The following is a 13,741-nucleotide window of genomic DNA, read 5'->3' on the forward strand; positions in this document are numbered from 1 at the left end:
TATGCAGGGCAGAAGAAGAGACGCAGAAGTACAGAACAGACTTTTGAACTCTGTGGGAGAAGGTGAGGGTGGGATGTTTTGAAAGAACAGCATGTATATTATCAAGTGTGAAACAGACCACCAACCCAGGTGGGATGCATGAGTCAAGTGCTCGGGCCTGGTGGGCTGGGAAGACCCAGAGGAATCGGGTGGAGAGGGAGGTGGGATGGGGGACCGGGATGGGGAATACGTGTAACTCTATGGCTGATTCATATCAATGTATGACAAAACCCACTGAAAAATAAAAAATAAATTTTAAAAAAAGTGAAAAAAATAAAAATAAAATTACCCCAGGATAAGGCAAAAACCCATCAACAAGTGATAGAAATTATAGAGTCTACCTTTTTCTCTACTTTTGGTTGGGAGTGGAAAAGGAAATTGAGTCTGAGTGTTCTGAGAAGAGCGGATATGAGAGAGCACACAAATGTTAAATGACCCATTTTCTTAGTGTGTGTGTGTGTGCATGTGTGTGTGTGTGTGTAACTGCACCAATATCATTTGGAGGGAAGAAGAGGTGAGAGCTGAGGTTGGCGGGGGAGGTCACCTCTGGAGAACCATGAGCAGGCTTGAATTCAAATAGAAGAGTTTGGAGTTGGCCCTGAAGATGTGGGTACCATGGAAGGATTTGGGGCAGAAAGCAGATTCTGAAATGTGAGTTAGAAAGATGAAATGTGGAGGGTGAACTGAAGAAGGAGTGTGGGTCTGGAGCTCAGAACCGAGGGAGGTTATGGCTGGGATCCAGGTGTGGCTGTGGGCTGGACTATGTGGATGGAGAGGACAGCAGGGGTCAGGGGGACCCTGGAGCCTGAATTCTTTTACTGGGTGATTGAATACGAGATGCAAGAGTGGAAGAGTAAGTGTGACCTTCACTCCCTGCCTTGGTTGGGCCGAGGCAGGAGCGATGCCCTCAGAGACCTGGTGAACTGTGGGGTGGGGGAGTGAGTAGGGCTGGGGAGATTTGCAAAGTACACTCTGCTCTCACAAGAGAGCACAACTCTTCCTCTTTGGCTGAGAGGGCAGGCTTTACTTCTCCCAAGGACAGGCCAGGGTGTGTAAGAAGCAGGATGTGTCTCTGTCCCCTTGAGGTGAAGCATGTGAGTCATTTCTGTCCCTTCAAAGCATCCTTTGATGCTGCAGCTTGCTCTCCTCTTCATCCAACAGAGACTCCAGGATTCAGACTAGAATGGTCCTCATCAGAGTTCCTGATCATTGACAGTGGCATATATTAATACATGTGAAATATTTCCATAAAGTGAAATTAAACTAAGAGAGCCTTATTTTTAAGCTGCTAAAGTCTGCTTGCTAACGTCATCAACCTCCTCAGGAAGTGGTATTGCCAGCCATTGAAAACTATTTATCTATCTATTTATGTATCATCATGGGGAACAAAAAGCAAACCAATCTAGTATTCTTGCCTGGAGAATCCCATGGACAGAGGATTCTGGAGACTACAGTCAAAAGGGTCACAAAACGTTGGACACGACTGAGTGATTAAGCACATGTATTGTCTATCTATCCAGTGTCCTTGGGTTATAACTGGTACACAACCCTGCAGTGTACAAGCTAAAGACTCAACTTACATCTGTAATGAAAAGCCTACATTTTCACATATGTCACACAGCAGCGTGGTATATGCTCTCTCACAGTGGCAACAAGAAACAGAACTCCAGGCTGTCTTCACTTCTAGCGACCCTGACATTTCTCTTAGTAAAAGAGTTTTGGGGCTGCTTAGTTCTAAGCCAGGACAAAGATCACACAGAGAGAGCTCAATGAGCAACTAAGGCTCCGTGGAGCTTGACCTTAGCCCCACTTGCCAGCTCAGTTCCCACCGGGGTCCTCATGGTGTTATCGTTCAGCCCTCCGCTTGGGTGAGCCAAGCCACATCGTGCCGCCAGTTGATAATTTAAAAGGCACAAGATGCTCAAATCCTTTGCTTCAGTGAAAAGAAGCAAAAAAGACAAAATGCGCAGTTATTGATGGATTCACACAACACATGCAAAGCCTCCCTGGGGCAAGCGTTCTCTCTGGGGGCAAACGTTCTCTCTGCAGCCCTTCAGAGATCTGGAGTGGAATGTCCAGTAGACCTTTCTGTGATGACGGGACTTTTAAAACATCTGCTCTGTCCAGCACCCTGGCACCTGGCCACAGGACGCTACTGAGCAGTTGCAATGTGGTGGGTGTGACTGAAGAACTGAATGCTTTTTTCATGTATGTGTAGAGTCAATGTCTCTACCACGTGGCTGGGTAACTACTTTATCGGCCAGTGCAGGTCCAGACTGAGGGGGATTTTGTTGCCCTGTTTCTACCCCTGGAACTCCAGCACCCTCAGCGCATACAGCTGGGAAAGAGCATAAAGACGCACGCACTGGCTCTTTAAGACTCCAGCCAGGAAGTGACACATATCACCTCTACTAGTAGCCTATTGGCCAGAAGAGACACGCGGCCCCGCCCACCTGTAGAACCTGCCTGGTGACTGTGGTCAGGAAGAGGGAGAGAGCTGGAAAAAATGGTAAGCGCCAGAAATATATACCATAATCATTTTATTTTAATTTTACCTCTGCATGGGGGAGAAAGGGAAAGTGTTATTTTGGCTTAGCTAAGAGAAGGAAATGGCAACCCACTCCAGTTTCCTTTCCTAGAGAATCCCACGGACAGAGGAGCCTGGGGGGCTACAGTCCAAGGGGTCGCAAAGAGTCGGACAAGACTGAGCAACTAAACAAGACAAGTCATGCCTTCAAGAAAAGTAGAGTTCAGCAAAGGGGCACTGGACAGTGAATTCTTTCTAACAGCGACACCCTGTGGCTGACTGAGAGAACTGCATCTTCCCAGATCCCCTGGGATCACCAGAAATCGATGTGGGACCCCAGTGTGTACTCAGGGAATCGCTTCCCAGCTCTAAGATTTAGGATAGTCAAGTGAATCGCCATCTTGGGCTTGGTGACACGACACTTGTCAAAGAAAATAGTTCCCTGTGCTATACAGTAGGACCTTGTTGTTTATCCATCCTGTATATATAATAGTTTGCATCCACTAACCCCAAACCAAGTGGGCCTTAGAAAGCATCAGTGAACAAAGCTAGTGGAGGTGATGGAATTCCAGTTGAACTACTTCAAATCCTGAAAGATGGTGCTGTGAAAGTGCTGTACTCAATATGCCAGCAAACGGGAAACTCAGCAGTGGCCACAGGACTGGAAAAGGTCAGTTTTCATTCTAATGCCAAAGAAAGGCAATGCCAAAGAGTGTTCAAACTACTGCACAAAGGACTCATCTCACACGCTAATAAAGTAATGCTCAAAATTTTCCAAGCCAGGCTTCAGCAGTACATGAACCATGAACTTCCAGATGTTGAAGCTGGTTTTAGAAAAGGCAGAGGAACCAGAGATCAAATTGCCAACATCGCTGGATCATCACAAAAGCAAGAGAGTTCCAGAAAACATCTATTTCTGCTTTATTGCCTATGCCAAAGCCTTTAACTGTGTGGATCACAATAAACTCTGGAAAATTCTGAAGGAGATGGGAATACCAGACCACCTGACTTGCCTCCTGAGGTCAGGAAGCAACACTTAGAACTGGACATGGAACAACAGACTGGTTCCAAATAGGAAAACGAGTATGTTAAGGCTGTATATTGTCACCCTGCTTATTTAACTTATATGCAGAGTACATCATGAGAAACGCTGGGCTGGAAGAAGCACAAGCTGGAATCAAGATTTCTGGGAGAAATATCAATAACCTCAGATATTCAGGTGACACCACCCTTATGGCAAAAAGTGAAGAGTAACTAAAAAGCCTCTTTATGAAAATGAAAGAGGAGAGTGAAAAAGTTGGCTTAAAGCTCGACATTCAGAAAACTAAGGTCATGGCATCCAGTCCCATCACCTCATGGCAAATAGATGGGGAGACAGTGGAAACAGTGGCTGACTTTATTTTTCTGGGCTCCAAATCACTGCAGATGGTGATTGCAGTCATGAAATTAAAAGATGCTTACCTTTTGGAAGGAAAGTTATGACCAACCTAGATAGCATATTAAAAAACAGAGACATTACTTTGCCAACAAAGGTCTGTCTAGTCAAGGCTATGGTTTTTCCAGTGGTCATGTATGGACGTGAGAGTTGGACTGTGAAGAAAGCTGAGCACCAAAGAATCGATGCTTTTGAACTGTGGTGTTGGAGAAGACTCTTGAGAGTCCCTTGGACTGCAAGGAGATCCAACCAGTCCATCCTAAAGGAGATCAGTCCTGGGTGTTCATTGGAAGGACTGATGCTGAAGCTGAAACTCCAAATCTTTGGCCACCTCATGCAAAGAGCTGACTCATTGGGAAAGACCCTGATGCTGGGAGGGATTGGGGGCAGGGGGGGATGACAGAGGATGAGGTGGCTGGATGGCATCACCGACTTGATGGACATGGGTTAGGTGGACTCCAGGAGTTGGTGATGGACAGGGAGGCCTGGCATGGTGTGATTCATGGGGTTACAAAGAGTTGGACATGACTGAGTGACTGAACTGAACTGAACTCCAGACTCCTAGTCCATCCCTTCCCCAACCCCCACCTTGGCAACCATAAGACTGTAGAGAACGGCTTTTTATGGCTGTCTGACTTCCCTCATTTCTTTCCATCCAGGGAGAAGACTGCGTCCTCCTCTCCTTTCTGCCAGTCCTTAGCAACTCCACTTTGCAGTACCTTATGACAGGCAGCTCCTCCCATGTTTTTTTTTTTTTTTTTTTTTTTTTTAGCTTTAGGACATTTATTGTTAAGGAGTCTTGTGGTTGGCAGTCAGCTCAACATTGTAATCAAGGTCTTAGAATTTTTCTGGTTTTTCATTCTCTCCTTTCTTTAGCTTGTTGAATCTGCTTGGATTTTGCCTCATGGTGGCAAGATGGCCATTGCAGTTCCAGATGCCACATCTTTGTTCAAAACAAGAAATAGGAGAAAGCCACCCTGTCAGCACACCCACCTTTAGTGTCTGCCCTCGTGCCGTTTTTTAAAATCAAGGTACAATACACAAAACATAATATTTACCATTTGAACCATCTTAAAGTGTACAATTGATTCAGTGATATTTTGTGCATTCCCAGTGTTATGCAATATAGAGTTTCCCAGGTGACGCTAGTGGTACAGAACCTGCCTGCTGATGCTGGAGATATAAGAGGTGCAGGTTCAATCCCAGGTCAGGAAGATCCCCTGGAGGAGGGCATGGCAACCCAGTCCAGTATTCTTGCCTGGAGAATCTCAGGGAGCCTTGTGGGTTACAGTCCGTGGGGTCACAGAGAGTTAAACATGACTGAAGCAGCGTAGCACAGCAACACAATGTTATGCAACTATCACCACTGTCTAGTTCTAGAACATTTCACCACTTTGTTAAGAAATCGGGAACCTGTGAAGCAATCAGTCCCAATTGTCCCTTCCCCCCAGCCCTGGGCATAAATCCACTTTGTGTCTCTACAGACTTGCCTGTTCTGCATATTTCATAGAGATGGAATCATATAATATGTGCTCTCTTGTGTCTGCTGTCTTTCACTTGGCATGTTTGTTTTCAAGTCGGTGCTTCATTCCTTTTGATGGTGGAATAATATTCCGCTGTAGAAATATACATTTTGTTTATTCTTTCTTCAGTTGGTGGACACCTGAGATGTCTCCATCTTTTGGCTCTTATGACTAATGCTGTTACAAACGTTCATGTACAAGTTTTTTTTTAATAATTGAAGTATAATTACAGTATTGTGACGGCTTTTGCCATATATCAGTATGAATTGGCCATAGGCATACATGTGTGTGCTCCATCCTGAACCCTGGTCCCACCTCCCTCCCCACCCCATCCCTCCAGGATGTCACAGAGCACCAGCTTTGGGTGCCCTGTGTCATACAACAAAGTCACACTGACTGTCTATTTTACAGAGCGAAGTGAAAGTCACTCAGTCGTGTCCGACTCTTTGTGACCCCATGGACTGTACAGTTCATGGCTTTCTCCAGGCCAGAATACTGGAGTGGCCAGCATGTTCCTTTTCCAGGGGATCTTCCCAACCCAGGGATCGAACCCGGGTGTCCCGCATTGCCAGCAGATTCTTTACCAGCTGAACCACAAGGGAAGCCCAAGAATACTGGAGTGGGGTAGCCTGTCCCTTCTTCAGGGGATCTTCCCAACCCAGGAACCAAACCAGCATCTCCTGTGTTGTAGGCGGATTCTTTACCAACTGAGCTATCAGGGAAACCCATCTATTTTAATATGGTACTGTATTTTTTGTTTTATTTATTTTGGCTGCGTTGGGTCTTCCTTGCTGTATACAGGCTGTCTCTAGTTGACGCAGGCATGGACTTCGTGCTGCACAGCATGTGAGATCTTAGTTCTCTGATCAGGGATCACAGCTGAGTCCTGTGCATTGGAAAGCAGATTCTTCGCCACTGGACCCCGGGGCAGTCCCAGTGCTTCTCCCTCTCGGCTTCCTTTCGCTGCTCCTGTTTCCTCAGCATGCTTCTGTATTTTCCCCGGCAGGTTCTGTTAGACAAGCAGGAGCAGCTGCTCTTATGTCCTGGTAGCCCCCAGGACTGCCCACCCTTGCCACGTCTGTTACCTGCCATGTGCCTCCCTTCCCTCCCTCCAATCTGATTTAATTTTCTCTCTGCTCAGCTGAGGTGTCCCTGGCTTACGAGCACTGGGGCATTTGCTAAATGGGACCAGGACAGGGTCAGGGGACTGGGACAGGGTCAGAGGACCAGCGGTGGGGAGACCCCAGAGCCAAGATGGTCACAGAAGACAGCAGAGAAACTGGAGACGAAGGAGCAGATGGTGCAAGGATACCGGACCATCCATCCCGAATGCAGACTTTGTAGGTACTGAATCCATGCAGGAATGGATCTTTGACTTACGACAAGTTAAGCAGTCTCTCATACACTGACAGCTGTAAATTCATGAGGATAAATGAGAAAGGGATCCCTACCTCACACCACACACACACACAATCAATTCTAGAAGTCCTAAGACCCAAAGTGACTCAGATGGTCATCTGCCCACAGTGCAGGGGACACAGGTTCGATCCCTGGCTCAGGAAGATCCCCTGGAGAAGGGAAGGGCTACCCATTCAAGTATTCTTGCCTAGGAAATCCCATTTCCAGAGCCATTTCCTCTGTCTTGGCTCTCAAAACAGAGCCTGGTGGGCTACAGTCCATGGAGTCACAAAGTGTCCAACTGGACTGAGCAATTAACACTGTCACTAAGACCTAAACATGGGAGATTTCAGAGAACAGATTTCAGATGTTTATGACCAATATCTTTCTTATGATAATGAAAGATTTCTCAAACAAGAAAGACTAAAGACAAAGCATTAACTGTAAAAGGGAATAGTTAAAACAGAGTCTTCCCCAGTCCCCTGCTGCCCAAACCTTGAGGTGGGTTGAAAGTAGTAAACCAAGGACCCAGGACTGATGCCCCCACCGAACTATTTTCAGTCTGTGATAAGGCAAGTTGACGTTGAGTGTCAGGTTTTCTGAATTTTTATGTCAACTTGAGAATGAGGCTTCTGAGGGTTATGTTAAGTCTTTATTAATAAATTCATTTTTTATAGCATATCAGTGTACACACTGGTTGATCACAACAGATAAGGAGAGGCACTGAAATAGACAGGAAAATCAGGAAATTCTACTTCCAAAAAACACGAGTGGGAAAAGAAATGTTTGCAACACTTTATTTACCAAAAGAGATAAAACGATAAATTCAAACAAGAAAAATTAACAAAAAATTTCAAAAAATAAAGGGCACTCTGCAAGTATTCCTAACGCCCAATAAACACAAGTAGAGCTCAGCTTCTCTCCCATCAGGGAATCAATATGAAAAATCACAGAGAAGTCTCCAGACAGCAGATGAGCAAACATCACAAAGGCGCACATCCTAAATGTCCCTGAGGATCAGCAGGAGCGCTGGGCGATCGAGGCTGGTCAAGTTCCCCCAGGCAGCACCCACCAAACCCGAAGGCACACCGGGAGCGGCAGTTCCATGGCCGGCTTAGGAACCAGCTGAACTGCCCGCGTGCGCCCTAAATAAAGTGGAGGGGACACTCGGAGCAGCGCGGCCCCCGAGGGGCGCTCCACAGTGACACAAACGCCCCTCCGCAGGCTGGATACACGGAGATGCATCCCTCCCGACAGTGACCTAGCGGTTTCCTGGTGATTGGCCAAGCCGCTGGGGTTTCTACACGCCACGCGCAGGCCTGGGTCTGCAGGGACAGATGGTTCTATAAATTCAGAAACTGCCTGGGGCTCGAGTCATCCACAGAGTCATCTCCCTTTTGGTACTCTGAGAACAAGACGGAGGGAGATTCGTGGGAGGGTTCTTGCAGCGGGAAGAGGTCTATGAAATCAAAGATGACAACAGAGTCTGGCCAGGAGTCCGAGGCGGCGCAGGGGTCCTGAATCCAGTCTGGAGTCGGGGCTGAAGTTGGACCTGGGGTCGAGGCTGGAGCTGCCGTAGGGAAGTCCTCCTGGGCGCCCTGCGCCTGGGCGCACCCGGCCCGGCCTTGGCTGGGGACGCCGCCGGGCGCTGGTGTGCTGAGCATGCCGGCGGGGCTGGGCGGAGAGGGGCTGCGGAAACCCGAGCTCTCTGGGGTCGCAGAGTCTGCAGCCGCGGCGGCAGGGGTAGAGGCAGTCCCGGGAGCGGGGGCATCGGGGACTTCGCCTTCGGTGGGAACGCTGCGGGGACCCTGGCCAGGCCCCTGGGTCAGTCGCTTCAGCCGAGCGTTTTTGGCCCGGCGGTTCTTGAACCACACCTGGGGAGACAGAGGGGCCGGGGAGGAGGCGTCAGTGGAGGGTCCTTGCGCATTTGCGGCCGCTGGGGGTGGGTCGGAGGCTGCCCGCCGTTGGAGCGGAAGCCGGCCTCGCGCGCGGCTCTCTCGGTCCCCCAGCTCCAATTAGAGGCTCCTGGAGTTTTCAGGAGGCCGCAGAGGAGACCGGAAGAGGGCGGGAGTGGCCGGCCTTGGTCACTCAGGGGCTCGAGCGCTAGGAAGGGGGTCTGCCAGAGGGGCTCCCTGGGTTCCCCAAGGCCCTGAGATCCGGACCCCGGGAGAGCCCTTGCTTCCTGAGTGACCCAGGCCGTGCTCCGGCCCCTTGGACCTAGGAGGGGCGGAAAGCTGGCCCCCGGATGCGGTGCGTGGTAAGTGCCAAGGTGGGAGCTGGTCCTGGGACGGCTGTGGGGACGGGGGGTGGGATCTGACCTGCACTTTGTACTCCTCCAGGTTGAGCCGGGCCGCCAGGTCCTCGCGGGCCCGGTAGCTCGGGTACTGGTCGTTTACGAAGTGTTCCTCGAGCACGTGTAACTGTTCTTTGTTGAACACAGTGCGCTGCCGCCGCTGCCTCTTTGCGGGTCCTGAGAATCGTTGGGGGAGAAGGAGGGTCAGACGAAGCCCACCTCCAGATGGTCCCCAGCACGCCTCCCCCGGCCTGGCTCAGGCCCTGGTGAGCGGGTGGGGGGGCTCACGCTTGCGGACAGAGGCCGGCGCAGAGCTAAGCATGTGGCATCCGGCCGGCCGCCCCTGGTGCCAGCCTGACTGTCCTCCCCCCACCCCAGCCCTGGCACCTCTCTGGGCCTCAGTGTCCACATCCTTGCGATGGGCCTGATCTCAGCCCCAGGGCCCCCAGCCTGGGGAGGCAGGCAGGAAGGAAGGGCTCTCCTGGGCGCCAGGTCCCCTCACTATCCAAGGGCTGAAGCGACCCTGATGTTTGCAGGAGGCCGCAGTGGGCCGGCTCTCTGTTCATCTCCTCCAGATAAGGTAATTCCATCCCCCAGACTCTGCAGTGTCCTCCCCACCGCAGGAAGCCCTCTCGGACAGCTGGGCCCTCCTCTGGGTGCCCAGGAGGCCTGTGGCCTCGGCCGCAACCCCAGCCTCTGGCCCAGGCCTTTCACCCTGACCCATACTCACCCATGGTAGACTGGGGTCTTAGTTCCTCAGTGCTGCTCTGCTCTCTGCGTTTGGGGCTCTGCAGGAACATCTGAGGCCAGGGTCCTCCACCCCAGCTTTATATACTATGCCCACCTTGACACGCCCTACAGGACCCACCCTCTTTTGCCCCACCCTCTTGCAGGAGATGCAATTATCGATTAATCCTTTCATTGCTGAGCAATTACTGCTCACTGAGTCCTGTCCTGGGGGCTGTCAGGAAACCTCTGGGGTCCTGCCCCCTTTCCCGAGGTGAGTGAATGAACTGGGTTTCCACGCTTGACTCAGGAGCTTAGGTCCCTGGAGTCCAGCCCCTCCTGGACTCCACAGAGTGCATAGGCCTGGGTCTAAAGATCAGGTTGAACTCATGGCTTGTGCCAGGGTCTCCTGGGAATTCCTGGACACTCTCTCTCCTGGTCAGAGGAAAGCACAGTTTAGGATGCCCATTCCCAGGGACTTTGATTATCAGCAATGGGATGAAATTAAATAGGTGATCAATACAACACAAAACACAGCAAAGAGATCTTGTTCTTTGATTTATGTCACTGCGAACTGTCACTCGGGGTTGCATTCCACTATAAGTGGACATTTACCTGGCTTCCTTTTTTGCCAACATTCTGCCTTAACTGGACATCTTTCCTGCTTTTTGGGCACCTGGAAACACACTGGCCACCAAGACAGTTGATGGCGGTACTGTCAACAGGGGAGAATCCAATAATTTCCTTGGTGTATAAGATGTGACCAGAGACCATCCTCTGATGATTTCTTAAAGGAAATTAAGTGTAGTTTATTGACTAGATTGGCAAAGATTGAGAAGAGGGTCTTTGCCTGGGATTGGTAGGGGAAGGTGTGGGTATCTGGCTTGCTCATGCTTTGCTAGTGTGGGTTGGTGTTTGGGACGGACTTGATGATATCCTGATGATATGTTGTTGTTTACTCTCTAAGTTGTGTCCAACTCTTTGTAACCCCATGGACTGTAGCCCACCAAGGCTCCTCTGTTTATGGAATTTCCCAGGCAAGAATACTGGGGTGGCCTGCCATTTCCTTCTCCAGGGAATTTTTCCAACCCAGGGATTGAACGCAGGTCTCCTGCATTGGCATGAAGATTCTTTACCGTTGAGCCAGCAGGAAAGCCCAGTATCTGCCAATACCCTCAGCCAGAGGTTATCAGGAAGATGCTGGGGGTGCCTCTGTTCTGTCCAGACAGCTGGGTGGGTGCTCCCATTCTCTTGTGGCCAAGCCCTCATGGGGTCAGAGGTCAGCACAGTCCAAAATGCTGGAAATAGATGAGGGATCAAATTCAAAATTAAATAAAACATATAGACATCTTCGAAAACCAGCATGAACATCCGAAAGTTCACACTTCATGTATTTCTGAAGCCTGGCTTGGAGAATTTTGAGCATTACCTTATTAGCGTGTGAGATGAGTGCAATTGTGCGGTAGTTTGAGCATTCTTTGGCATTGCCTTTTTTGGGGATTGAAATGAAGACTGACCTTTCCCTGCCACTGCTGAGTTTTCCAAATTTGCTGACATACTGAGTGCAGCACTTTCACAGCATCATCTTTCAGGATTTGAAATAGCTCAACTGGAATTCCACCACATCCACTAGCTTTGTTCAAAGTGATGCTTCCTAAGGCCTACTTGACTTCACATTCCAGGATGTCTGGCTCTAGGTAAGTGATCACACTATCGTGATTATCTGGGTCATGAAGATCTTTTTTGTACAATTCTTCTGTGTATTCTTGCCACACAAACTGGTTTTAGAAAAGGCAGAGGAACCAGAGATCAAATTGCCAACATCTGCTGGATAATCGTAAAAGCAAGAGAGTTCCAGAAAAACATCTATTTCTGCTTTATCAAATATGCCCAAACCTTTGACTGTGTGGATCACAATAAACTCTGGAAAATTCTGAAGAAGATGGGAATACCAGACCATCTGACCTGCCTATTGAGAAACCCGTGTGCAGGTCAGGAAGCAACAGTTAGAACTGGACATGGAACAACAGACTGGTTCCAAATAGCAAAAGGAGTACGTCAAGGCTGTATATTGTCACCCTGCTTATTTAACTTATATGCAGAGTACATCATGAGAAACGCTGGGCTGGAAGAAGCACAAGCTGGAATCAAGATTTCTGGGAGAAATATCAATAACCTCAGATATTCAGGTGACACCACCCTTATGGCAAAAAGTGAAGAGTAACTAAAAAGCCTCTTTATGAAAGTGAAAGAGGAGAGTGAAAAAGTTGGCTTAAAGCTCGACATTCAGAAAACTAAGGTCATGGCATCCAGTCCCATCACCTCATGGCAAATAGATGGGGAGACAGTGGAAACAGTGGCTGACTTTATTTTTCTGGGCTCCAAATCACTGCAGATGGTGATTTCAGCCATGAAATTAAAAGATGCTTACTCTTTGGAGGGAAAGTTATGACCAACTTAGACAGTGTATTAAAAAGCAGAGACATTACTTTGTCAACAAAGGTCCATCTAGTCAAGGCTATGGTTTTTCCAATGGTCATGTATGGATGTGAGAGTTGGACTGTGAAGAAAGCTGAGCACTGAAGAATCAGTGCTTTTAACCCTCTTACACTGTTGGTGGAAATGCAAACTAGTACAGCCACTATGGAGAACAGTGTGGAGATTTCTTAAAAAACTGGAAATAGAACTGCCATATGACCCAGCAATCCCACTTCTGGGCATACACACTGAGGAAACCAGATCTGAACGAGACACATGCACCCCAATGTATAATAGCCAGGACATGGAAGCAACCTAGATGCCCATCAGCAGATGAATGGATAAGGAAGCTGTGGTACATATACACCATGGAATATTACTCAGCCATTAAAAAGAATTCATTTGAATCAGGCCTAATGAGATGGATGAAACTGGAGTCCATTATGCAGAGTGAAGCAAGCCAGAAAGATAAAGAACATTACAGCATACTAACACATATATATGGAATTTAGAAAGATGGTAATGATAACCCTATATGCAAAACAGAAAAAGAGGCACAGATGTACAGAATAGACTTTTGCACTCTGTGGGAGAAGGCGAGGGTGGGATGTTTCAAGAGAACAGCATGTATATTATCTATAGTGAAACAGATCACCAGCCCAGGTGGGATGCATGAGACAAGTTCTCAGGCCTGGTGCACTGGGAAGACCCAGAGGAATTGGGTGGAGAGGGAGGTGGGAGGGGGGTTCGGGATGGGGAATACATGTAACTCCATGGCTGATTCATGTCAATGTATGACAAAACCCACTGCAATGTTGTGAAGTAATTAGCCTCCAACTAATAAAAATAAGTGAAAAAAAAAAAAAAAAGAATCGATACTTTTGAACTGTGGTGTTGGAGAGGACTCCTGAGAGTCCCTTGGACTGCAAGGAGATCCAACCAGTCCACCCTAAAGGAGATCAGTCCTGGGTGTTCATTGGTAGGACTGATGTTGAAGCTGAGACTCCAATACTTTGGCCACCTGATGGGAAGAGCTGACTCATTTGGAAAAACCCTGATGCTGAGAAAGACTGAGGGCAGGAGGAGAAGGGGATGACAGAGGATGAGATGGTCGGATGGCATCACTGACTCGATGGACATGGGTTTGGGTAGACTCTGGGAGTTGGTGATGGACAGGGAGGCCTGGCGTGCTGCAGTTCATGGGGTTGCAAAGAATCGGACACAACTGAGTGACTGAACTGAACTGATAGGCATCTTCAGGCTTCCCAGGTGGTGCAGCAATAAAGAACCTGCCTGCCGGTGCAGGAGATGCAAGAGACGTG

The 13,741-nt window shown here is 48.8% G+C and overlaps 1 protein-coding gene across 1 annotated transcript; it reads right to left on the reverse strand.

Annotated features, from left to right (window-relative positions):
- Nucleotides 1–8,265: 8,265 nt before the first annotated feature.
- Nucleotides 8,266–9,949, reverse strand: LOC136157689 (tetrapeptide repeat homeobox protein 2-like). The gene is made up of 3 exons (XM_065919494.1): nt 9,946–9,949; nt 9,241–9,392; nt 8,266–8,796 (listed from the first exon to the last, which is right to left on the reverse strand). The coding sequence occupies exons 1-3, from the start codon at nt 9,947–9,949 to the stop codon at nt 8,266–8,268; spliced, it is 687 nt and encodes a 228-aa protein (XP_065775566.1).
- Nucleotides 9,950–13,741: the final 3,792 nt, after the last annotated feature.

The sequence above is a fragment of the Muntiacus reevesi genome, chromosome 2, assembly GCF_963930625.1.
Source record: "Muntiacus reevesi chromosome 2, mMunRee1.1, whole genome shotgun sequence".
NCBI lineage: Eukaryota > Metazoa > Chordata > Mammalia > Artiodactyla > Cervidae > Muntiacus > Muntiacus reevesi.

Coding starts and splice junctions, on each gene's coding strand:
- LOC136157689 (XM_065919494.1), bottom strand. Junction 8,797..9,240: donor TGGAGGAGTACAAAGTGCAG/GTCAGATCCCAC, acceptor CTGTCTCCCCAG/GTGTGGTTCAAGAACCGCCG.